The sequence below is a fragment of the Trachemys scripta genome, chromosome 8 (genome assembly GCF_013100865.1).
Source record: "Trachemys scripta elegans isolate TJP31775 chromosome 8, CAS_Tse_1.0, whole genome shotgun sequence".
NCBI lineage: Eukaryota > Metazoa > Chordata > Testudines > Emydidae > Trachemys > Trachemys scripta.
Window position 1 is genome coordinate 23,497,337 of NC_048305.1, and position 27,951 is coordinate 23,525,287.

At 38.5% G+C, this 27,951-nt stretch overlaps 1 protein-coding gene across 4 annotated transcripts in view; it reads right to left on the minus strand.

Annotated features, from left to right (window-relative positions):
- Positions 1-19,364: 19,364 nt before the first annotated feature.
- The window catches only part of GABRB2 (gamma-aminobutyric acid type A receptor subunit beta2), a 245,723-nt gene continuing 237,136 nt past the window's right edge, over positions 19,365-27,951 (minus strand). For all 4 annotated transcript variants that reach the window (XM_034779795.1, XM_034779794.1, XM_034779793.1 and 1 more), the window contains one exon: positions 19,365-25,582. In XM_034779795.1, the coding sequence (XP_034635686.1) occupies positions 25,235-25,582 (348 nt within the window). In that variant the 3' untranslated portion in view covers positions 19,365-25,234. The remainder of the gene's footprint in view (positions 25,583-27,951) is intronic.

A 27,951-nucleotide genomic window follows, 5' to 3' on the forward strand; every position in this document is an offset into this window, starting at 1 on the left:
GGAGGGGGGGGGGTTCTCAAACGGGGGGTCGGGACCCTTCGGGGGGTCATGAGGTTCTTACATGGGGGGGGTCATGAGCTGTCAACCTCCACCCAAAACCCCGTTTCGCCTCCAGAATTTATAATGGTGTTAAATATATTTAAAAGTATTTTTAATTTATAAGGGGGGGAGGGGTCAAACTCAGAAGCTTGCTGTGTGAAAGGGTCACCAGTACAAAAGTTTGCGAATTGCTGTGGTAGTGTGTAAAAGCCCTTAAAGGGAGCATGATTACTGCCATTAGCAGGGACAATTCAATACCTTCAACTCAACCATGTCCATCTCCTCCCACTCCAAATGGTGGTGGTTGTATTTAAATCACCTCTCTTTCAGGAAGTGAGTACCTTACTAAAAGTCAATGGAAACTTTAATCCCAATATACAGTGTGTACATTCCAGTTCCAGTGGCTTCCCCCATTTCCAGTATTTGGGGATTAATTCAGAAACCTGCACTAACTCTAAAACTCAAACTTTTAAAGTATTTCCACAGTGTAAGCAGTCGTTTCTATCAATACTTGCAGTATGTTTTTAGGGGTGGAATTACTCTTCATTTTTTTGTTTTCTGGTCTTGAAAAGGAGCTGGAGGGATGCAAAAGGGGTATGAGAGTGAGACACAGGGATAATTAGCACTGTCTGTAGTGTGCCTGTCTGAATCAGCTCTAGTTTCTCATCAAGTGTAATAATGTCCTAATTTACAAAAGTTAATGACAAAATAGAGATAAGTCAGAGTTAAAGTACATTCTGCCAGGCCTCTCAGGTAGACCCAAAATACTCAGGAGTATAAAGTTGCGCTGCCTTGCCATCCTTGAAAGCATACTTTGGGGAATGCCAGAACTTTTCAGCAATGCCATAATGATGTGGCAATGCAATGGAAGTTGAATTAGGCCGACACTGAGTGCTTATGAAAATTCTCAGCACTCTAGACTTGCACCTCTGGCATGTGATTTTCAATCCATTTCAGGTGAATGTACTTTCATGGCCTGGTAATGTGAGGTGTTGGGTGGCCTCAATTTTAAAGTAAATAGAATTTGAGGAGAGCTGAGTATCTCACATAATCGGGCCCTAATAGGATATAGCTAAAGGTTTGGAAGTTGCTAATGACTTAAAATTCTGAGGGACCTATTGGAGGTAGTGTTGACTAATGTATAGAGCACTGGACTGTAGGAGACTAAGGAGGCCCAGATTCTATTCCCAGCTCAGCCATTGAGCTTCTGGGTGACCTTGGTCAAGTCACTTCACTGCTCTGTGCCTCTGTTTCCCCATATGTAAAATGGGGATAATTATACTGACTTCTTTTATAAAGCACTTTGAGCTCTACTGATGAAAAGCACAAGGTAAGATGTAGGAATTATGATTATGTTGTAGGGAGCAGAGAGCCATCTTTCCAATGTGCTTTCTACTCTTCATAGTAAGCACGAAAGTCTGGTGGCTTTAGTTTTAGGGTGAAGATGAAGGGAAAGGACAGGCATTAAAGTTCTCTGAAGATCTGGATTCTGTAATCCTCACTATCTTGTTATTATAGATTTAAGGAAACAAAGCTTCTCCAATAAAGACTCAATCATCTTAATTAATGCCTCCTAATATGCTGAGATAGGGACATGTTTAAACGTTTGATCTGTTTTTGGTTTATGAAAATAACTCTAATAATCCAAATGTTTTGTTTGTTTACAAATAAGAGACTGTTAACTGTCTGACGCTAGTTCTCAGAAATATAAAAAAATATGATTACAGAGGTATTCACTGGGGGTGGCGTGGCAGTTCTGACATTCCACATAAAAGAATGAGTTTATGTTGCAAAGTTATGCCACCTTAACCAAATGATTGAATAGAATAGTATATATATTCTTGGTTTAAGAACTACCTTCATAGGCAATAGCTGTGTGATCTGGATTTACTGCACTGGACACTGGTGAGGTGAATGGATATTTCTGCTTTGCATTGCTATGAAAATGTACCTTGAACCAGAAAATGCAAGGTTTCATTGTCTATCAAAAAAGGATAAGACAGTCCATCAGAATGTCTTTTCATTTCAGTATTTAAATGAAGCAGAAGGATTTCTGCCTTGCAGGCTGCAAATGTTCTGATAAGCCACACTCTTTCTGAATCAAGTCTAGATTATAATTTCAGGTTCTTTTCATGTTGCAGTTTCAGCTTCTATGTCTCCAAAATCAACGGAAGCAGCTAATTGGAAAACGAATTGTTCAAGGCTAGATTCTGATGCCCTTAACTTATATTGAGTAATGTCTTGCTGCAAGTGTAGTCCTATTTGTTTGAGGGGGGAATACTGCCCAGAGTACTCATGCCTACAGTGAATTACAACCAATTATTTGCAAACACACAACTCTAAGTGCAAAATGGGAGGTTTGTTAGAAGCCAGGCCCAGGTTTAACTGCATGTGTTTTGTTTTTGTTGTACAATGAGATTTTTATATCTTAATGTATTACATATTGCTGGCTTGATTCAAGCAAATTCCTTTAACTTTAAAAAAAAATCAATTTGTTGTATACTTAATTTCTCCAAGGGTTCGCTTAGATCTGCATTTCATAGGAATTTAATTAAGATCACTGTTCTTTCCTTCACTTTGAGCTTACATTTGCAGGTACATCCTCTGGAGATATGTTTTATACAAATTTGCAAATGCCCATTTCCATAAATGTGAAGGAGGAGGCATTTTATAGTAGAATGAATCACAAGCTAGCATTTGTCTTCTGGAGTGTTGCAAACAGAACTATTAGTATCATGTTACCTTATGGTATAAGAAGGGATATGTGGTTTCCTTTGATAGGATGAAGTATAATTGTGCAATAAAACCTGACTACTCCATAGCAGACTCGAGTAATTGCCTTAATAGTTGGGTACTGCCAACAAATGTTTCTTCCTTGTTTCACCTTTTTTGACAATCCACATTTCCAAAAAAAGACAGTGGAACTAGGTCCTGTTGAGGTCATTAAAACAGCCTCCCTTCCAATAGGCAGAGTTGCTAAGGATCATCTCTAAAGGGAGTTCTTTCCGGTGTATCTCACTGCAGATGGGCATACACTGTTGGTGTAATAGTACCTGTTGGATAGCATGTACATCTAGAGGCTGACCAATTGGAGCCAAGCTGTGCAGCACAGCTGTTCTGTTTTGCAAAGGAGTGGGAGATTTTGAAATTTGGCTTTGTTCCAAATTGGGAGGAAACCCAAATATTTCTAAATTCTGGGGGAAAAATACATTTGGGGTCATATTATATGATAATATAGACTACAAAATAAAAAATTCAAAACAAAGTCTTTTCAAAATGAAAAAATCAAAATGTTTCTTTCTGAAAATGCCAAAATAGGATGTTCCAACACTGTTGACTTTTTCCCCTTCGTTCTGCAACAAAATTTCAGCAAGATCAAACTTTTGAAAGACATTTTCCTATCAACAGAGCTTCATGGACTATGGTTCTGTTGGCATTTCTCTGATTAACGGTCAGTCACTAATGTCATAATTTGAGGCTTTGCTCAGTTCTCCAGTTATGATATTAATTTAACCTTCAGAGGCATAGCCGTGTTAGTCTGAATCTGTAAAAAGCAACAGAGGGTCCTGTGGCACCTTTGAGACTAACAGAAGTATTGGGAGCATAAGCTTTCGTGGGTAAGAACCTCACTTCTTCAGATGCAAGAGCCTTGCTCTTCATTTTTTTGTTTTCTGGTCTTGAAAAGGAGCTGGAGGGATGCAAAAGGGGTATGAGAGTGAGACACAGGGATAATTAGCACTGTCTGTAGTGTGCCTGTCTGAATCAGCTCTAGTTTCTCATCAAGTGTAATAATGTCCTAATTTACAAAAGTTAATGACAAAATAAGAGCCTTGCATCTGAAGAAGTGAGGTTCTTACCCACGAAAGCTTATGCTCCCAATACTTCTGTTAGTCTCAAAGGTGCCACAGGACCCTCTGTTGCTAATTTAACCTTGGTTTCCTACATACATTAGCTTTAGAAAGAGAAAGAAAAGATCCTTCCCAACAATAAACTCACTCTCCCAACTCTTGGGTGAATTGCATATTTCTATCAAAGGTTCGCCACTGTCCCCAGATTAAACTATATCCAGACCAGTTAAAATGCTGGAGGCCAACCAGCGCCCTGTCAATACGAGTGCTCCTACCTGCCATTGCTAAAGCTGAACACCAGGTGGAAGTTCTAGCAAAAATATCCTAATGTCGACATAGCCCAAAACATTCCAAGCAAAATGGCTTCTGTCCTGATGAGTAGCAACTTTTGCCCCAATCAGTTTAACATTCTCCAAACCCATGAGCTGGTTATTTCTCTCTTCTCTGTTTTTAATTGCCAGTTTAGTCACAGCCCACACATTCTAAGATCTCCTTAATATTTATTTGGATCAAACACCATTTCATCTGGATGGTAGCTTAGACCATCACAGTGTTATCAAAGCATTTAATAAAGCAAATATCTTACAGCTAATGTTAATATGGCTGTGACTTCCAAATCTTCTATCTACTATTAGGCTATTTTGCTTTTGCTCTGGCATGTCGTGATAGCATTCCTATGAGAGACTATTTAGGGAAGTGAACACTTTTCTGTTACTTTTGCAACACTTCTAACACAGCAACCGAAAATCAATGGATGTAAGCTGAGAGGCACTTACCTTGTCTCTCTCATTTTAAAATATGATTAAGTAGCATTTATGTCTTGATCCAGCTACTTAAAACCATTGTGCCCAACCTTGTGTGGATGCACAAAGCAGGAGAGAGTGCAAGAAGCTTCCCAAGTCCCTGCATATAGATAAGCTCTGCCAGGATCCTAGTGAATTTCTTGAGTGAAAGGCCTCCGAGTCCAGTGTTGTGACTGTTTCCAGACTCCCCAAGTTAGACATGCAACCTAGCACCTCCATTGGGGGAGGGTGTCACTCAGTCTCCCATCAAAGGTGGCACAGAGGTCACCGTCCTCCTACACTTCTAGAGACAGTTACACATTGCTAGACAAAACTCTGTGGTAAATTGAGAATTTGGGGGTGGGATAAAGTAATGTGAATGTAATATGAAGAAAAGAAACACAAGGAAAATTATACTGACTGTACTGTATTAGGAAGGGTAGTGCCAGATGTTATGGGGTCTCTGCTGCATGATTTAGGGCTCATCTCTGCCAGCCCCGTCATGGAGTCCACATCACTGCCAGTGCAGTTCAGAGTCAGCTTCCTACCGCTGCTGTAGGTCTAACTGGTCATTGCTACATGTCTTCACCAATCAGGGGTCTCATAGACTCATAGACTTTAAGGTCAGAAGAGACCATTATGATCATCTGGTCTGACCCCCTGCATGCTGCAGGCCACAAAACCGTCCCTACCCCTTCCCTTGACTCTGCTGTTGAAGACCCCAAATCCTGTGGCTTAGTGACTTCAATTGGCAGAGAACCCTCCTGCTAGCGATCCCTGCCCCATGCTGCGGAGGAAGGCGAAAAACCTCCAGGGCCTCTGCCAATCTATCCTGGAGGAAAATTCCTTCCCGACCCCAAATATGGCGATCAGCAAAACCCCGAGCATGTAGGCAAGAGTCTCCAGCCTGACCCTTGTTAGGGATTATACTATTTACCGGCCATGGCTCGGTATTCCTTGGCTAAAATCATGTTTTTCCATTAAACCATTCCCTCCATAAACTTATCTAACTTAATCTTAAAACTCCCCAGCTCCTCAGCCTTTCCCCAGCCCTGCTCCACCCAGGTACTCTGTCTCAGCTCCCTGCAGCTAGGCCCTTCTCTCTCTCTGAGTGCAGAGAGAAATTTGTTGAAATTTGGGTCATCTCTGTTCCCTGGTCTGCTGCAAATGCTGATTGAGACAAGCCTCATCATAGAATCACCCTTACTCCTTGACCTGGTCAAACCTCATCCACTGATTCCTCCTCTCAGGATCTTTGAATAGGGGAACCCAAAGCAAACAATACCTTTAGACAGAGTCATTGCTCCTTCCAATACATCTCTTTTATCGCCTACTTTCTCCCTGTCTTTTTTTCCACTGGACCCAAGCTCCATTACGTAGTCTTATTTCACATCTTATATCCTAGTGGAGATCCCTCATTCAGAACATATTTAGCACAGTTTATATGCCCTTTCATTAGACAATAAGGATAATTATTTATCATCACATATGCACTTACATTTTAACCAAAACACAATGAAAACGTACAGGGTAGAATTATGGGTAACAATATGCAAAGGAAGCAGGCCTAAAATGGCTTTATCTCTCCTTGCCAATAGAGGGCTCCATCCCTTAAATCATGGAGATTAGAACCAGAGTTGGCTGGCAAACAGCCCTTTACTTCCATTAAAATTTCGTTTATCCTAAATCAGGACAAAAGATCAAAATTTGACATTTTTCACAAGAAAAAGACTGGAAAAATTCCATTTTGGGAGAACTGACAACATTCAGCTTGCTCCCCAGTGTGCCTGGGGAGCCAGGCAGCCCAGAGAGCCACCTACCTGGGGAATCAGGGAACCTGCTGCTAGGGCTGTCAGACTGTCCACCAAGCCAGTTGCCTGGATTCCCAGGCAACTGAAGAGCAGGAAGCTCAGGGAGTCCACTAGGAGGACTATCAAGGAGCCAGGGATGCGGGTTGGCAGGCACGTGAGTGGACCGGAACCCAGGCAGGTTTCAGTCAAAAATCTGCACAATTTCCACTGAAGTTTCAGCATTTCAAATTTGACCAGGCAGCATTTCTGACAGAAAAATATTCCATCAGAATAGGTACAACCAATTCTACTTGCAAATGTAATCACAACAGCATTTCTTGACTTTGCATACTGCATGGAATAATCCTGCAGTGAGCACGCTCATGAGCAAGCCTTATGTGGCTATGTAACAGGGTACTGGCCAAGAAGTCCTGTTCCAGCCCTCTGTTAGCCCAGCTCCAAATAAGCAGCATTAATTGAGGCTGGCTGGGTATGCCATGACTAATTGATAGAAGGGAAGCACCTGCAGGCCTCATTAGCCATGGGGCTATATAGGGCTGGCAGGAAGGCAGTAAAGGGAGGGAAGAGTGAAAGGCTGTGCAGCCTTGTTGGTTGGAGAAGATAGCTGTCCCCCAGGTTGTTAGTTTGCAATGGTCTGTAAATTGAAGGTGGTGGGAGCTGTCACTGTGAATAAAAGGCATTGGTAATTGCACTCCAGCTGATTTGTTGTGAGGACATGCAAACTCCTTGCTATAGGCTACATGGCTGTGAAAGGCCTTTGGACAGGCTGCATATGTGTAGAGGGACAGAGGGAAGGAAGAGGCTCACCTTGCCTGTGGTGTGTTTTGCATCTATCATGAGCACCAGTAGCATTTACTGCTGCCTATGTATGATCATAAGCCCCACAAAATCCACAAAGCCATCTGAAATGAGGGGAAGGAGGAGCCAGGAGTGTTGTGCTGTTTGTTCACCCCATGAAAGTGTTGATTAGCAATCTTGTTCCTGATGTGCTTTGTAAACTGAGTAATGGAAGGAGGTGGATGAGAAATTGGTTGTGCTGCTGGTGTGACACTGGCAAACCAGGTCATGCTAGAGTGTATTCAGATCAATTCACTTGTGTATTAGTAGAGATCAAAATGAATGTAAAAGTAAGTATTCAGGTGTTTAATTTCATGAAAGTTAGTAAAAATGTTCCTTGTATTATTTCAACTTATCTGTTCCAGTGATAATGTAATAGCAAACATTTATATTGTGTATACCCCTATAAGTAAATAACCATCTGTAACCGGGCATAGGAGGGTTCCCCTTGGTCCGGCTTTGCTCCAAAAATCACTCAGACTTCTGACTCAGCAGTCACTGGTGCAGTTTATTTACATTGTGCAAACTCACCACATATTGCTGGGGCTTCTCTTTCTTGCAGCCAGGAGCGGAGAGCTATCCCTCTCCTTCCACTCTCTGGCTTCTCCACTCTCCCTTCTGTCTGCCCCTTTGGCTTCCTTCCTCTGAGGCTTTTATGCAGCCCCAGTCTAATAAGGTTGTTCTGCTTCTGCTAATCAGGCTCAGGTTCCTCAAGTCAACTCCAATTCATGTCCCTTAATTGGAGCTGGAGTGAGAGAGGGATGGCTAAGCCATTCCTAATCAGCACCCTGTCACACCATCAAATAAATCTTGAAATGCTAATGAAGGACTTAAAGACTTTGACAGAAAAGGGTAATTCCAAAGCCAATGGCCATTGTGTATGATGACCTGAGGTCAGAGACAACATGTACTGCATGTGCATTCCTCACTCATAGTCATCAAAGGAAAAACTGACATGGGTAGAGCCACTGTCAGCTTGTCAGAAGAGGATATAAGAATGGAGTAAAAGAAAGATCCTTCATCTCTGAACTGTTTGGACGTTTACAGGGAAGTGTACCAGATGCAAAGCAGAGAACCTCAGAGATGATCTGGGTACCCTGAAAAGACTTTTGGGAAATTGGCAGTTCATTACATTACTGCCACCATTTGGAATTGGAAATTGACTCACCTGTACATAAATGTTACCTGCTTTAACATCTCAATAACTCTTATTCTTTTTTCTTAGCTAATAAACCTTTAGTTAGTTTACTACAGAATTGGCCAGAGTTGTCTGTGGGTGAAAGATGTGGAATACCATTTGATCTGGGTAAGTGACTGGTCTCTTGGGACTGGGAGAAACCTGCTTTGGTGTTATTTTTGGCTTAAGTGACCATTATCACAAAGTCCAGGCAGGAGAGTCTAAGGGGACTGTCTGTGACTCCATGGGAAGAGTGGTATAGTGATCCAGGAGTTCACATTTGATACTGGCTGGTGAAATCTAATTATAGAACACAGCTTGGGATATCTTCCTGGTGTCTGACAGTCTGCTCTGAGGTAGGCACTCACAGTTGTGAGCCACTCCAGACAGGAGGGAGAAGCAGCTGTTCCTGAAGGCAATATAGTTAGAGGGCAAAGGAGGAGTGACAGATGAGAAGGTGACAGCAAGGGGGAAGCAGAAGGGGTTGTTTTGATAGTTGTGGGCATGGAGAGAAGATGGATCTGAAGGCAGGTGGACAGACCCAGCTAAGTATCAGGAGAAAAATGAAAGAGGGAAGCAGGGGAAATTGTTGGCAGCTTTTTGCTGAGGCAGAATAAAAAAGTGGTAAATGGATGTTATCATATTGGGATCAAGGTGGAGAGAAAGAACTGAGGAGGAGACAAGCCAGCAGCTGTGAGTTTATGTAACAGCACCTGGCTGACATGCTCTGGGACAGAAGCAGTAGGTCAGCTCACAGTGGGAAAGATTGGGAGAAGGAGATGCTCCTCATTGGATTCTGAAACATGAAAGGGTTTAGCAAACCCAGGAGCACTGCGCCAAGCCAATGAGAAGTTCACTGGCATGGTACATTGGATCCAAGGGAGCAATTGTGGTCTAGCAGGTTCAGAATTCTATGTAATATGAAACACAGGAATTGCTGTAGAATGAGCTGTTTAAGATATCCTAATAAACCCAGGCTTTATATCTGATTATGTTAAGGTTCTTCTAATTAGATTAATTTCTATCCAAAAGTGAGCAAAGTTGTCATTTAATTGAAAATCAAGCTTTACCCTTTTTAATTTGTCTCTAATTACAACACATTAATTGTGCAACTGTAAATACAGCACATGCATATGGTTTTGACAAAGGGAACCACTTTTATGTGTAATAAACCTAATGAAGGAGTTCATTCTGCAATCTAAGTAACGTTAATTACACCAAAGTTTCTATACAGTCATCTATGAAATGGAAAAGGAGAAATGAGCCCAGTTTAACATTTTATTAGAATAGCAATATTGAACATGAAGGTTGTGATAGGAAATTCTGCTCCTGAAAGCACAACTAAATGCATCACACAGACTAAAATTGGTTGTTAGTAAAGCAGAATTCTGTATTCTCACTTCATTTTACAGTAAAGATGTTCTCATATGCTGAACCCTGACCTTTTCACTGTGTTTCTGTCTTCTACCTCCAATTTTAAAGTGCACCTTTACATAATCATGAGACCCGGCACACAAAATGATTTTCATTATAGAATTATTTCCCCTACCCAAAGAAAGAAGCAACAAAGTTATACTGTGCTCCCAGTCATCTCAGTAGACACCATAGCTATTTTAGCTCATCCTAACCTTTTTCCATTCCAAACCTAACCTGTGAGCGCTCTAGGCCTCCATAAACATCAACTTAAGGAAACCCTTCATTATTTATGAACCTCTAGGTCATACGTGAACTTTCCTAATGTACAGTTGATCAGAGAGGAGTTTTTCCCAGCCTTTATGCAGTTTGCAAGGGAATGCGAAGGTTCAAACTTCATTAGAAAAAAACCCTTAAAACTCTGTCTCCTTCCTTCTGCCCAGATTCCTCACATTTTCTCTGTCATTCGCAACGGTGATATTTACACCGTATATTTATTTGAGTCTGATTTGGTTATTTCCTCTCACCCCAGCCTTGTAAGGCCAACAGGAGTTGATAAACATGTACACAGTAGCATGTCTTATACAAAACTAGAGAGGCCTGGGTAGCAAATTGCTTGAGAAAAGAAAATACTAGCTATGCAAGTATATTTTAATCTCCATTTGAGCCATCAGAATATTGTACAACGCTCAGATTTTCATCAAGTGTTTTGAAGATGGGGTTTTGGCTAAGTGGGGCTGTTTGGCCTAATATACATTGGTATTAGCAGACACACCCAATCTTTAGTTAATTATAAGTTTCACTTTAACAAACAATTTCTGGTATCTGATGTAGACATCTTTGCTCTTTTGGATTCCCGACAGCTAACCATTTTTGGTTCCTGTCCCTTTGGTTCTGTAAAACAAGTGGAATCACTGATCTCCATGGGTGAGATACTCGTTTGTAAAGCCTGAAGCCAGCCTGAACCCTAACATAGTAAAAGAGGCACTCAAATACTGTAGTGTAAACTGTACCCTCTGTGCTCAGGTATCTTGGCTGATCCTAACACAATGATAAGCAAGCAGTATCCAGGGAAACCCATGCAGTTGTCCTTCATGTATCACAAAGGAGTTCACTAATTCTCCTGATGTCCCAGGACCACGAAGATATTTTTACAAAGAACTATTTTCCCACCTGTTTGATATGAAAAATTGTTCTTCATCTTCACTTGCTCTTCTTCCTCCTTACGTTTGCTTCTGAATGCCTATCAATTTAAATACAGCCTCAGCTTCTATTGCCATAGTGAATGGGGCACATCAATTAGTAGTATAGCATTCTTACTTGATTTTTCTTATTATGGAAGTAGTAGGGTACAGTACTGGAGGCAGGTTTACCGGGGAGGTCCTTTATGTAGCTAATAACTCTGCACTTATTAACATTAGAGTTGCTTGCCTCATTATGGGCCTGATTCTGCTCTCTTGTCTCATACTACAAATCAGTACTAGCACCAGTGATTTACACTGATGTAAAACCCATGTAGATGCAGAGTCAGGCTCAGTGATTTTTTGGGGGAAATTAGTGAGTTTCCTTTTTTATCTTTTTGTAGTAATTGGTTTGGGTACAGGGGTTCGCTACAGCTTAAATGAATATTGCTTTCAAATTGTATCATATTACATTTTGAAATTGTGCTCATAATCTATTGTGTCAGGTCGACTTGTGCTTTACACATCAACCCTACTGTTGTTTTCACCATCCAGTGTACAAACTGCTTAAGAGAAGAAAACGCTAGAAACTCTAGGAACCAATCTGCTCCTGTCTGTTTATATATTCCCATAGACTTTTACATGAGCTGGCAGAGAAAATTGCCCTTTTTCATGCTTTTGTCTCTAGAGGAGAATTGAAAGTATGTCCAATTCTTATAAAATAAGAACAATCACACTACATACCAAACAGATTTTCCAAGGCCCTGCTCTGAAGTAGAGAAAAAAACATGGTCTGAAAGAAAATACAGGACAATTAAAAAAAAAAAAAGGCCCATTTATACATCAAAATTAAACTGGGTCATTATGTAACGTAAAGTACACTTTTGGTGGGTATAAATTTAGCAGCTTTTATTGGCATTATGCATGACAGCAGTCTTGTGGTATTTCAAGTACAGAACAGGTCCCTGGAGACAGTGTCTAATTTATAATGGGCTAACTATAATAAATTGTAGCAGTCAGAAAATGAACTGGTTCTGATGAAATGAGGCATTTCAGTTTATTTTTCTTACATGGTAGTCCTGTGGAAGCTTTAACTTATTTGAGGTCAGATGGAAACATGGGGTTGGGGAGGGGGAGTTTAAAAATATAGAAGCAAGAGTGACAGCTATTTTTTATCTCTCTTTCCGATAAGTAAATAATTAAAAGAAAGATACAGTGAATGCAAAAGTGATACCAGCACATTTTCTCAGCAGACTAATAAATAACACACATTCCCTTCAAGTGCATAGCATATGGCTTACTGACTATGGGAAGGCAATGTTTTATCATAATTGGTGCAGTAGCAGTACCTGGAGATACACCTGCAGAGGCCACCAACACTGCTTACCTCAGCTTTCCTGCAAATTATTTGTCAACTGTCTTCAGAGAAGCTCTTTATTTTCAACAAGTGTATAGCAGCATTAATTTCACACAGTGCTTGCAGGTATATTGTGAGCATCTATGTATCTGCATAGTCTGTCTCTCTCTCACACACACACACACACACACACACACACACACACAGAGAGAGAGAGAGAGAGAAACAGAAAGCTGAGTGATCAAAAGCAGATTTGACTTGTCCACTGATGGCTCTACTGACTTTACAGCTAAAGACAAAATGTTTTTTCCCCAGCACTATTTAAGGCCTGGGGGGCTTTTATTTCCAGATTCCAGCCTTTTACTGGGTTTTGGCCATTAAGAATTAACTATAAAAGGCTTACTTAGAATCCCTGAGGAGGCCACATCTCTTGAGATCCTTTCATCCTATTATTGGGTCTTTGGAAATAACAGCCAGACATGCTCTGGTCCCACCATCATCCATTCTTCATCCATTCTAAGGGTACATTATTTTGATGTGGAAACAGAAACAAATGAGACCATTATGTGGTTAAATGTGGAGGCCACAATTTTACATAACAAATAATAATTAACTGGAGTAAACTGTCCCAAACTAGCTGGTAAGGTTATTCTAGAAGAGACCTCAGACTGCCATCAGTGGCCTATGATGTATGAGGAACCCAAGGGCGAGGGTGAAGGCCATACCTCCTGATGCTAGGCTTTCATGTTTGAATTCTCATAGGTAGCAAACTTTTTATTTTGTTTCCATCATCCATTCTTCTTCTAACTAGGCTCATCCAATCAGAGATACCATACTATGTGATGATGTGACCAATCACAACTAAACAACACTGCTCAAAAAGTAAACAAAATTCATTAAAAATAATCAAATGCCTTCGAGCAGCACATAAATGTGAGAAAACAGCAACCTGAGACATTCCTTTAACAAGAACAGAGATAAAGCTCATCTAATAAATTATTTGTTACATATCACTCACTAAGGTCTGGTTACCAGGTACATATCCCTCATGTAAACACTAGTACAGAGTATGTTCACATAGACTACAAACTCATAAGGGGCATTCTACAACACTCCACCAAGTAGTTAAGGTCTTTAACACAGTAACTCCATATCTTCCTCCTTTCTCATACTTTCATTTCATTAGAATTAAAGCCTCCAGTGTAAATTTCCTGGGGTATCTAAGCAGAGCCAACTATGTTCTAATTAAAGTACAGCTTCTCATATGCTATTGTTTCCAGTTCAGTAACATGCATGACTGCCCACAAAATATAAACAAGATGTTCTGGTTTACAGCCTAACAGATGGGTCTAGTTATCCCAGTTATTAAAAGAGGAACATTTCCCCCCATTGTTTAACTGCTCTGACAATTTTCAGGATTTGCATCGTAGTTGAAAAAGGTCGTTTGTCAACAAGATGTTTGGGTGGAATACATTGGGGGGCAAATCTACTCACTGGAAGAAAGGGGAAGGAGATTTGGCATTTTTTTTTAAGTGCTGCAGAATGTACAACACATGTCCAGTGAAGGGGAAGTCAGATGGGCATATGTTGTGCAGCCTTCCATTCCATCAGGAAAAATAGAGCTTATTGCAAATGGCTTCACTCTCTGAAGACTAAGGAGTAATGTGGGGAAAGCAGATGCTGAGTAGGTGAGATGTATTTAAGGGTAAAGGAAACATACTGTACCACAAAAGGAACTTGTAGCATTCTTTAGAATCCCATATGATCAGTGAGAAAATGACAGTTTTTCTTTTTTTCTTTTTTCTTTTCTTCTTTGTTTTGTCCTCCTGGAAATTATCTGGATGTCATATTAAACAGGTTCTCTCTCTCTATGATCTTAAGTTAGTCTGTAAGTCAAACCTGTTCAGATATTGTGTAACTGTCACTAATTAATGCAGGCAAATAATATCAGACCTTGTTTAACCTTCCTTAGCCTGATTTGGAGACCTTCCTTAAGACATTTCATGTGTGTCCAATTGACTGGAATCAGCTAACATCTTCATGTTGAGATCCCAAATTCATAGCATCAGCGTAAAGCTACTACTATGAAATACAGGGGGCTTCTCCCTGCCCACAATATCAAAACATCTTCTATTTATTTATTTTGAGATATTTATTGTGAATGGGAGAGAGAGAGAGAGAGAGATGAGAGTCCCACTGTCTTGAGTCAGCCATTGCTTGGGAAGGCATTGTCTACATTCCCCCATGCTCCATTCCACTTCTCGTCAGTTCTTTTGATTCTTTATATTTCAGTCACAATCTTGAAAGGTGATTATCATATGGTATTTTACCAAGCTGTTGTGGGTTGACTTTACATTGGATGTTGGGAACTAGATTGAGACCAAATTTCATTTGTGATGTGTAAGATTTGATCCTGTAAGGTCTGCCTGTGTAATAATACCCACCCTGCCTCCTTGGTTTGATCTTAGATATGAAAGCTTGGGAGTATAATACATTTGTCTGGTTTATTTCTACTTGAACAGTGTGGCTCAAATGTGTGAAAGGAGGAGTGCTCTTATTGTGTGTGACCAGTGCCTAATCCAGGTGTGCAGATTTAGAGTTTGCATGGGCACCTTTGCAAATGCATATTACTGTACATACAACCTAGGTATGTGGAAAATGTTCACATTCTTTTAAAATATGAGCCTTTATTTTACATCGTGAAATATATGAATAGGAGTGAAAATGATTAAAGTCTTTTTCCTGACATAACTGCTCATTCTTCTGTTTTTATTATTCTGCCATGTTTCATATCTTCTAATTTTACTTTTACTGAAGGAGAGATTACCGTACAAAGCTTTCACGACAGAATACCATACTTGATAATGCTACCAAATTTGTCCTTCTGTTGCTTGGTGACAGTTGTGCTGTGTGTACATCACTGCATCGTTTCCTTTGTTGCTATTGTCAAAGAGCATATGGAAGGACTTAGTTTACTCTAACTTGTGCTGCATTGTTCTCTTGTGCCTGTTTATGATCTCTTTTACTTTGCAGTATGTTCATGAATGTTAATGTTATAAAATATGAACAAACAACTGAAGATCAAAGACAAAGGTGATCAGTGAGAGTCTTCAAGATGATAACTTTGTAAATTTCTAATCTGGAAATTAGTACTTTTTTGGACTGAGAGGTCTGAGACTATGTTCATGTGGGCTGAAGTAGAAAACAGGGAAAATTAATTAGACCTATCAATTAAAGCTTAAGTATGCCAAGGTTTTTTCATGTACACTTTGAAAGACAGTAGAATAGCATTGTAGTGTCAAAAGTGTATCTACATAGATTATATGACTTTTTTTCAAATGTTTAGGAAGAAAAAATAAACATCAGGAGATTTCATTTTCCAGGTTATGTTCTTTCAAAAAAGGGGGAAAGTTTAAAGGGAATGGTTGCAGCTAGAAGCATTGCATTAGCCATGAAAGTGCCAAAATGAATGCACTATGTCAGGTCTGACAACCTGTCATAAAGAGTGAACAAAATATTCTTGTCCAAGGAATGAGCTGTATTCTAAAGGTTTCTCCCTGAAATATAACCAGTGTATAGGATTGACAAGATCTTCAATTGATGTAAGTCAGCATATCTCCATTGACTTAAGTGATTTTCACCAACTGAGTGTCTGACCCTTTTTCTGTATCTATTCACCATTTGTTAATTTATTAATTTCTCTGACTAATAAGCATTCTGCTAAACCAGCCACGCCGAATATCCTTCAAACTATGAGGAGTGTAACAAATTAATAATGTCACAGTGGTCATTAATGTTGATAGTCTAAGGATTTATATTAATGAACATACTTGCTATTTATGTATCAATGTTAAATTTATTAATGTTTAATTGTTACAATCCGTTTGGAGCCAATTTTCATTACTTCACTCGCATGTAAATGTGCAATATTCATGACAGCTATAAATACAAGTAAATTTGTTACTTTAAATAAAAAGAGAAGTTTAATTCACAAAGGGAAAGTGTTTTATTAGATACTAATTCTGTGTGTGTGTGTGTGTGTGTGTGTATGTATAGATGCATAGTGTATTTCCTTAACTAATCTCATACTCTTTAAAAATATTTGGCAAAACATTTTAATGAGAAAGGTGAATATTATTCCCATTTTACAGTTGAGGAAACTAATGCTCAGAGAGATTAAATGAGTTATTCAAGGTCACACATTGAGATAGAACAAAGCGATCTTCAACTTTGACACTATCTTAATTCTTCAAACCACTATTGAGTGCTTTTTAATTCTTTTTCATTGATTAGATCTCAGATATTGGAAACATTTACACCATTTAAGAATATTATTTTATTTCAATTTTGGAGATGAGATTTACTAATGAGGCATAAATATTTGTATGCTACTGAAGTGTTGAGCCAAGCTTAAAACATTTTGTTTGAGCTAGAACAACACTTTTGGAAATTACGGTAATGCATATATCGCACATATGCCACAGATGAGACAAACGTTGGCATTTTAGTATGTCCCAGGAATCCTTTTGGACCCTCATAGTAGAACCCTTCCTTGAAGACCAGCAGGGATATAATGAATTTCTAAGATACATACCCCACCCCAAGCACAAATTCAAAATAAAGTTTTCCTAAACAAGTCTGTAGTGTCTTCCTCCTCATGCCCTGCCTCTGCTGACACTCACTCAAAACGTACCTCTTAATGCCAGTATCTCTCCACCTTGCTGTCAGATGTGTGTCTTGTGGCTCTTCCCCTCTCCAAGACTGTGTATGTCTGCTTCTCTCCGCAGTTCTAGTGCCGTCTGTGCACACTGAAGACTAGTAAAACAGGTCAGTCAGTGGAGTTGAGGGATCAGGGGTCAGGTGGAGAAAATAGGCAGGTGAACAATTTCAAAGAAGCCACCAGCAGCTGTATGCACTTCCTGACAGGAATGGGACCCGCCTGCAGTGAAGATGGGGATTTGGTTGCTGTTGTCCCCACAGACCCTTTGTTCTCCCTTCTGGTGCCCCTACTTTTCCACTTCGTCCTTCCACATAGGCCAAACTGAAGGCTTTTTGTGTATGTATGTACGTATGTGCAATATTGTAGAAAGCCATCCTGTCTTACCCCACAAAGTGGCCAGAGACAACTGCTACTCATGCTCTCCCTCCCTGGGATGTTCTTAAGTCAGTATAGCTCTGCACTGCCCTCTTTTCGGGCTGGGGCTTGAATGCCACAATTAGTCATAGAATCAGGGTCTGCTCTAAGGCAGTGGCTCTCAATCTTTCCAGATTACTGTATCCTTTTCAGGAGTCTGATTTGTCTTGCGTACCCCGAGTTTCACCTCACTTAAAAAGCTACTTGCTTACAAAATCAGACATAAAAATACAAAAGTATCACAGCATACTGTTACTGAAAAACTGTACTTTCTCATTTTTACCATATAATTATAAAATAAATCAATTGGAATATAAATATTGTACTTACATTTCAGTGTATAGTTTATAAAGCAGTATAAACAAGTCATTGTCCATATGAAATTTTAGTTTGTACTGACTTGGCTAGTGCTTTTTATGTAGCCTGTTGCAAAGCTAGGCAAATAGCTAAATGAGCTGATGTACTCCCTGGAAGACTTCTGCGTACCCCTGGCTGAGAACCACTGATCTAAGGGACTGGCTCTCCACAGAGCAGTAGCCCCCACCAGTCCTCCTTGCCCCTACCCAGTCTCTTTTGGAGTGCCTCGTGCACTCCTTGAGCACAACTGAGGCAAATTTATACCCATGAAGATTTAGGTTCTTTTCATCCTGTTCTGAAGGTTTCTATTCTATGTACCTGGAGCTATGCACAGCCAGAATCCAGAAGATTTCACAGCATCCCAGACCTCTGCTGTTGATTCAGAATATTGTGGGTATCAATTAAAATGAAACCCTATTCTCAGGGGGTAAAATTGCAAGTATGTAAGGATAGACATGATGTTTCATATAATACAACATCTGTGAGTTACACATCTCAGACTCACAGCTACTAATGGTAATTCCCCTCCATTGACCTCCAAACCTTCAGGTTCTTATAAATACCCAGATGAAGAGACTCTGATGAGGGAAATCTCTGTACGGAACTCCTTATGGAGCTCTTCCCCAATAATTACATCATGGAATAGTCCACATGGTCTGGTCTGCAAACCTGGCATATCCCTAGGTAAATATGGAAGGCCAGGGCCATCTGTGTGGACTTCCCCGCTGTTTTACTCTGTCTCCTTGTTGTCCCCCAAACTGAAGTAGCAATACTCCATTGAAGCTATGCTACCAAGTTCTTCCTCCAGTCATGGCTGCTCCCAGGAGGAGGTCTTCAAAGAAAAGATAAAACTTCTGCAGGCTGTATTCACTTTTCAGGTGGATATATGGCCAGATGGACGACTGTGTGTTCCACAGTTTCCAGCTACTCATCCCTATGAATAGACATTGGAACCATGAGGGCTCTATAGCATCTGCAGGAATGATGCCACACAAGCAGTTGACCAATCTCCTTCTATGCTGCGGGGGGAAGATACGCATCAGATGTTTAGAGGTTCTCCTTAGACGTATGGACCTAGTTTTGCCAGAACCATTGATTTCAGTAGGAGTAATGCTGGAATAAAGGCAAAATGAAAACTGAGGCCCTCAAGATGAGACTAATTAACTACTGGAACAATTTACACCAGGGTCTTGGTGGATTCGCCATCACAGGCAATTTTTAAATCAAGCTTGGATGTTTGTCTAAAAGATACGGTCTCTGAATTATTTTGGGAAAGCTCTAGGGCCTGTGTTATACAAGAGTAGTAAGACTAGGTGATCACCATGGTCCCTTCTGATCTTCTTTACATCTATGAGATTTCACTCTAAAAATCTATAGTGTGAATAACATGTCTTCCCAACATTACACAACTACAAGTACATTCTGTTAGGTTTTCTTTATTTTTTTTAGTTCAAGAATTACACACTAGCCAACATTATTCTTATATATTTACATGCTGAAACTGGCTGCAATAAGTTTAAATTCAAGAAAATATCTCTTATGTGCTACTCATTTACAATCATCATTTTACTACCTCATTTATCCCAGAGGTTAGCAGTCCTTTTGAGAAAGACATGAAGATCTGATGCAATGATATCCACTAGTAGTTTGCATTTTCTAGCCATTGGAAAATGTGCATTATGTGCATATAAGAAAGGCTACAAGGTCATTAGTAAGGCTGATGATTACTACATTATGAAGTAAATAGTACTAAGTAAAAAATAGATAAATCAGAACTGTGCAAAGACAGTACTAACAGAACCATTTAAACACCCATGCAAATAAAAATGAGAAGGAAGTCAAATCATAGTCAGCTTGTTAGAATTACTTATGTTACAAATGTCCACATGATCTTTAACTCAATCCGTATGATGGACCATAAACAATAAAGCCTGGTGAATATTTGTCAAATGGCAGTAACAGTGCAAACATACAAAATGTTTATCAAATTGGAATAGATGACCTCATGGCTGAGAGAAACATTAAAAAAAAATAGTATGACAGTATAGCTAAGATTTCCAACATTTCATATTCACTGTCAAAGCATTTACTAAAAAAAAAAAATAAAAAAAAATCATTTGATACATATAAATGTGTGTCTTGCATATACTTGCAGAGATGATCTATTTCAATTTAGAATTAATTCATGGATATTTAAAGAGTTGTTATTTTTACAAAGTAGAATAGGGCAGTGGTTTTGATTAACATTCCATTTGCTCCTTAAAAATTTTGACAAAGTTCCTAGTGCATTTTGTTAAACTTTACCTTTGGTGTTAAGCAGTGACTTATTAGTTTTCCCTTTTTAAACAATTTCTGGAGTGAAGGTTCTTTGGCTTTGGGGGACTATGCTAGCTAATGATGGTCAAACATGTTTTTATTTTAAAGTCTACTAATATATAGCATAAGAGAGACCGATTTCAGGAACAGATGCAGTAGATAGGCTTTCTGTATTGAAATCATTATGGACTGGATCCTCCATTACACTAAAATCCCCTTACTGAACTGGCCAGAGTGGTGTAAAAGGGACTCTCTGTAAATGAGAATCAGGTCCTACCATCTTAATGTTGATCTGAGTACTGAGTGCTGAACTACAATCTTCTGTTGCTTTAATTTTTTAACCATACAAAAATAACCGGTTATGCAAGCAGTAACATTGTTGCAATGACCATTTTACACTACAGTACTTTCCTTGAATTTTTGTATTAAAACTCGTATCTCAAATCCAAATCTGTTTATGCAAAAGGGTGTTTAAATTACTCTGCTAGAGCACTGCAATTATTGTACTTAGTAAAAAAAAAAAAAGTCACTAAACAATTACTGTATCTATTGACTGCTCATTTACAGCTTATTTAGTTATTTACATAATTTTAGGACACATTAACCTAAACCATAAATAGAATCAGCTTTTTGCCTTACCATAAAGTACAAATTAGAAGTTAAAAATGTTTAAGAAATCTGATAATATTTACACAAGTTCAGCTTAAATCATGGTTGCTCACATTATATGTTCTATATACACATAGCAAAATGTTATGATCACTACTATTGTAATATTGTACCCTGGCCATCCCCTGCCCTAGGTTATTTTTTCTATAAATATTTAATATTTTTGCTTTTTTTTTCTTCTTGGTATCAATAGGACTTTTTGTTATTGAAAAGTTACTAGTGGACAGTGTTGTTATTAAAAAAAAAAGAAGAAATAGGCAAGCAATGTGAGGACTAGACTAATTTCAGATGCGAGGAGGTACAGTATATCATAAATGTCAAACTGTGCAATGCTTCATAAGAATTATATGCATTGATCTGCTGATATAGAAATGCCCAGTTACCCTGTATAGTAAGATTTTTTTTAATACATTAATTTGTTTTCTCAAAAAATTATTCATACTCTGGGTGATGGTAGAAACAAAACTGTTATTAGCTTATTCCTTTAACACACCAACATATGAATATGTGTATTTATATAATGTGTATATAAACACATATGCATATATATATATATATATATATATATATATATATATATATATTTGTCTATATACACATACACTTGGATAATGTTTAACATTTTTTTACTTCTCTTATGTTAAGTACTGTGTTAATTATGGAATTGGAACACGGTTTAATATTTATAGTAAAAGTTATCTGACCTTTAATTTTAATGCACACTTTGCCTAAAATGAACAGAATTTTTTCCCTAGGTATAAGACCATCCCTCACTTTCTTTATGCATTGTGCTTTTGTACCTGGCAGATTTTATGTCCTCTGTATTAGAGTGTAAAAACTCTCTGAAGTATTCTGTAACATACTATTTAAGACTCTGGTTCTCTGTCCCACCCCCGGGAATGATAAAGGAAATATTCAGAATGACATTGCTTGAGTCTTTCTTCCCAGTCATTAAACCGCAATAGGATAGAAACGTAACATTCCTTATGCAAACACAGAAATATGCTGCATGAGTTTTCAGTTCTGAAAATGCATATCATACTTACTAGCAGTCATATACAGTTTATATTTACATATTGATCTCAAATATATCATTAATTAAAACTGTGCCATATTATAGTCATAATTTTCCCATGAATTTCACAAAGATGAAAAACACCTTAATTGCTGGCTGTTCTGTATAATGAAATAACAACATGTGTATTTCTAATTATATTACAAACATTATATAAATTATAATGTTAATATTTAGTTAGTGGATCTAACAACAGTGAACAGGAGTGGAAAGATTTGGAGTATTCTTTTTAGGTAAATTCTAAGGTAAAAGCTAGTCTGGTTGGTCTAATTTACTCAGAGGGTAGTACACATGATAAAAAGCACAGCCGTTGTATGCTGGTGTAATTTATCACTTTTGTCACAAATGTCCCAAGAAGAGGAGGTAATGACTCACACTCCCTTGGTTCTGGTTCTTCCATACCAGGGTCTTGTCAGTTCTCCTCCCCTACACTACCCCCACCTCCCACCCTTTTCACATCACAGTGTTTAGCTTTAGTACAAAATTATACCAATCCATATTTGGAAGGATCTTCCAAAAATTTTTGTACATGACCTTAGTAGCCAAAAGGAAATTAAAGTGCTCCTTCCTCCTATTGATACATCCTTCCCAGTGACACCTGAGCAGAAACCAGACATTTTTTTTTACCCAACAAATAGCAACATTGGAGAGTATTATGGCTTGTACTATAACTTCAGATAAATTAATATGCAGTACTAGGATCTGATCTCCCTGGTTTTGACTACAGCTGACCTGCTAAACCAATGCAGAGAGTAAACATACTCTCTATTAGGTTTTATATTTGAGGCATATCTACCATGTGTGTGCACTGTGCTCCCTGTATTTAAATTATGCTTCTGTGAAACACAAGTGTTAAAGGCTCTTAGTGCATTGAATGAAGACTGTGAGTATAAGACAGCATTAGGTTATCACAAAGGGTGCCATATGTAAAAAATAGACTTCTAAGATTGTTACCAATTTGTGGTGTGGATCCTTTCCCGAGAAGTTAGGATGAGTTTGCATGCATGATTCATAGAAGTTCAAACTTCAAATGCATCTACAAAAGCACATTGTTCTGGTTTGTGAAATGCACTGCGAACTCATGTGTGAACGCCATGGAAAGGCTAATCACATAGTCAAAAGCTTGATATATGCAGTTCAGGGTTTGACCATTGAGGCAGTTCTGAGTACCCACAATTCCCCTAAAAAAGGGAGTTGGGGTACTCAGTGCATCTAATTTTCAGGTTCTTTCCCAATAACATTCAAAGCTGTTTTTTCTCTCTTTCTGAAGCAGAAGCCCATGGTAATGTGGCAGAGAAGTAAAAAATAATGGTGTAAACTCGGCCTATTAATTCTCAAGGCTGTTTTCCGCTAATCATTTGTCTCCCCTAAGCCCCCTCCACAGAAATTTCCACGAGCTACTACTTTTTTAAAGGAAAGAGAAAAAAATCTGCTTTTTATGAAAAACGTTAAGGAATCATTCTTAAAAGGACTGGCAATTGAATCCTTAAATAGGGAAAACATAGCTGTAAATTTTCCTCAACTATATCAGAAATACTATTATTCAGAGCATGCTGGAATTTGTGGTTCTTTTAAGAAATGTGTATATAGCTGAGAGGTAGCATAGTTAAAACAGGATGTGGCTGCTGCTATCATAACCATTTTTCGTCGAACAGTAGACCGAATAATTCTGTAGAAGTCATTAGAAGTTGGTGCTTTTTTCTTACCACAGTTGTCAATTTTTATTTTTCATTAAATGAGCACATTTTCTACCTTGCCTTGTCCTTTAGGAATAGTTCTTCTATAAAAAAAAATAAAATTACACGGAAGGAAAAACAAGAGGATACTATTTTTTTTAAAATAAAAAACTCCCATATTTTCTAAGGCAAAATTGACTTTTGCCAGTTTTTAAAGGAAGCCATTAGACCTTCTAAAGCAGGAAATACTGAAAAGCTTAGTTAATCACTTAAAGGCATGCCTACCAAATCATTCCCTTTATAATATCTTATTAAATTAAAAAAAAACCAATGCATGGCATTGTCTAGTCCGGCTGGAGAAAATATCCTATCCGTAAATTTTCTATTGAAGTTATAAAACTGGAGACTTTCTGAAATCTGAATTCTTGAAACAGCTAAGATATTAATTCCTGTAACTGTCTGCTCTCTCAATAACTCTCTTTAAATTGGATGTTAGATGCTAAATATAAAAGCATTCTCAGGTGAAAAGCACGGAAGCCTACAAACCTGAAAGAAAATTCCATATGAATCTTTTGGACTAATACAGGGACTATGACTGACAACATTCATTTGTACAATATAATTCTAGCCTTCCTTTTCTCTGGGGCGCAATCTTGAATGGTTGCCACTTGTATCCCTTTTTCTATCCTAAAAGAGCAGGGCACCAATGGTTTCCATTAGCCATCTGTAAAGTTATTATTTGGCCAATCAACATTTGGCACTTTGGACAAATGACTCCATCTCCCAGGAACTGAGCATATCAACATGTCCACCATTTAGGCCATGACAGGTTGGTCCATCTCTAAATCTGATTTCCACATTCCCCCACATATCAAAAGTACAATGAATTGTGACTATGACCTTATGCCAACTCTTTAAAATCCAAACCAAAACTAGTGTTACTTGCTTAAGTTTCTGTGCAAACTCCTGACCCGCTCATAATATCAGTCAAAGGTTTAGTCTTTCAATAAAAAATAGCAATTACCTGACTACTGCTCAGAAATCGTTGACCATCATCATCATGAGGGTGAGATGATAGGCACTACTTATTTTCAAGTTTACACATTTAGAAGGTAATGTATATGTTTCATAAGCATGATAGCATCTTAGTACACTCTTTAATCAAGTATAGATGCATATGTACTTGATGTGCAATTTCACAAAGAAATGGCACATTCTGTTGTTAAAACTCAAACCTGTCTCCCAAATTTCCCTTTTTTATAGTTTAAGGTTTAAACTCAGATATGAGTGTTGAAAAAAAATGACTGAATGGAATTTTGCCTTCACTCTTCATATATACCCACATTTTTAAAAGGGGGAACCGGTTTCTACTGTAACTAAGAATGTGTTTATGACTTAGCAGAAGCAACCGAAACATTATAAAACAGACCGTAGAGTGGGCCAGCAACTAAGGTGTTTTAAAGTAACTTTTGTCCTGAATAGAATTTTTCTAAGTCCCACTTTTGGCTGTACAACCAAATTGAAGAGAAATCCAGTTCTTGCTTTCTGTGTGGCTTTGTTTTTTAGTTCACATAGTAAAGCCAATAGACAATATTGAAGAAGGAAAAAACAACAGGGAAGAATATGCGTGACCATCGATCTATGGCATTTACATCAGTCAAGTCAGGGATGTTAATTTTCAGTTGAGAGGCACGTCTCCGTAGCCTACTTTTCTTTTGTGCCACATGTCGCTCCAGGGCATTGCGACCAAAGCTGTGTCTGGGCAAGCCAGCTTTCCGGTACTGGATGCTTGAAGTATCGTAGGCCAGCATAGTGCTTCTAGGGTCCCCAAGCCCCATAACAGCCTCGGAGGCGGCCATCTCATTTTTAATTTCAAGTGTGCTCAACAAAATGTTTTCATGTGGATCCATCTGTAAGATATAAGAAGGCAGCTTTAGCATGGGGGAAAGAAAAGCCCAATCAGTTGTAAACTGAGACCACACTGACAAAGGTTGGACCTAACAATACCAATCCACTGGATGCCTATCTAAAAAACTTCTACTCCTGTCCTTTAAATACAACCATTACCGTTTTTACTGTCATTCTTTTGTAAATGGTAAGAGTAATAAGGCCTGTCCTGTACATCTGAACAGATTATATTTGCTGGATCCCAGATTTTGTGAGCAGAGGAAATACACAGTTATGACCCAGAGTCAGTGGCCATATCCTAATCTCACATACCTAGCACAAACCTCCATTCATCTTGAAAAAGTATGGTACTGCCCTTGTGCACACATATCTGGGTTTAATATAGTGCTAGGAGTTTTTGTTTTGTTTTGTTTTCTACTTCCACGAAATGCAGCCTCTGTTTTAGCAAAACCTCCAAATGTGCACAACATAGGTGAATTCAGTACTGCTATACATGAATGCTGGAGCATGCCTATGAGGATAAAGCAAACATGATTTCCTCCCCCAAGATATTCAGCAGTTTTGTAAGAAGATCATATAAGAAATCTTGAAATTCTAACACAACTACTGGCTACTAGGAGAGAAAATACAGACATACTCTATGTTATACCTATAGGCAGTCTCCACTCTCCAATGCTTATGAAGATCATGCACAGAGCATGTTGGGTCATCTCATCAGATCATAGCACTGGCAATAACACAGGGCTGAATTTTAGAGGCAAGAAAAATGCATTTATTTCGGAGTGTAATCACATTAAATGTAATTGCACATTTGTTTCAAATGCGGTTACTAACTTTTAAAAAAAATTAATAACTCAAACAAGGATATTCAATTAAAAAAGTATTCAGTGAAAAAAGCATTAATGCAATGTTATGATTAAAAGCCTGAGTACTCAAAAGTCAGGGCATTCAAAGATATGGGACTAAATTCTACTCTAGTTTAAATCAGGAGTGCAACAGTGGACCTTAATACTTTTCCATTTAAAAAAAAAATACATAAGCTTACCTAAATACCTGTACTTTTCCCTGCAATTCCCCATGTAGTTATCATAAGAAATATTTTGAATTATGGAAATACTGAGGTTAACTAACGGAAAATATTAGATAATTAATTAGGACAAATTATGAGTTACAAGCTCCTTTGAAAGTTTCTTTTTCCATATTGTCTAATCCAGATATGAGGAGTGAAAATCTGGCCCTACTGAAATCAATGGGAGATTTGTCATTCACCCCAATAGGGCCAGGATTTCACTCAAGAGGTTTAACAAAGGTCAGGCCTATTACTTTGGCTTTAAAAGGAAGATAGACAGCTGTACATTGATAAGAATCTACCATAAGAATGACTTTGGTTTAACCAAATTTGGCCACAGCTGAAGTGCTTTGAGACTGAACTGAATCTGAACAGTTTATCTACCCTCTGGCTCGCACTGATATCAGCCCACAAGGTGTTCTTTAAAGAACATTATAGAATATACTTTGTTTGAAAATACAAACACAGGAAAAGTTTTATTATAGTCAAATAGACTTGGAACTAGACATGCTACAGTAAACAGCTAAGAACTTTTCTCCACTTAACTATCTATTTCTTTTGCACTGCATCTTGTATGGCTGCTGTTGATATGTCATTAAGATCACTGAAATGTTAGCGTGCACCTAGCAAATATGGCAGCAGAGCAAGCTGCTGCATATACCTGATATATATATGTGTATATAGGCAGCAGATAGTGGATTAGTATCACTAAACAGAAAGGAAGTAGGTGCGAGAATATATTTTGTTTTAGAGCCTTTATTTATTTAAAATTCTAAACTAGTCTCTGGGGATAGGGGTCTTCTTCTGCACATATCACGTTTGTCTAACAACATGAAAGCTGGAGAGGAGGTTTTGCAAAACCTCAACAACTTTTCTGAAGGAAAATGGAAGTAACCCCGAATACAGTAAATTAGTGTTGGGCGAACCTCCAAATGGTTGACTGCTCAGATAAGCACACAAAAGTTCACATGCGTCTCCAGAACTAATCTGACCTTCCCACACCTGGAACATTTGTTTGAACATCTCACAAGAATAGTATTTTTCACGGTATTTCAGATCTTTCACTTCCAATCCAGGAAGCATAGAGGGATGTGAAAACGAAAAAAAAATGAAAAAAAATCAACCTAACTTTTGAACCTCAAAAAAGGTTCACTGTGAGATTAGAGTGAGGAGTGTCATTTGAACTTACCAGGTTCGCCCAGCCCTAAATAAAATGTACAGGTATTTTTGTTACTAAATTGATGTTTGAGATAGAATGATAATGAATCATGTTTACTGTACACAGCAGGATCCCAAAGCGCT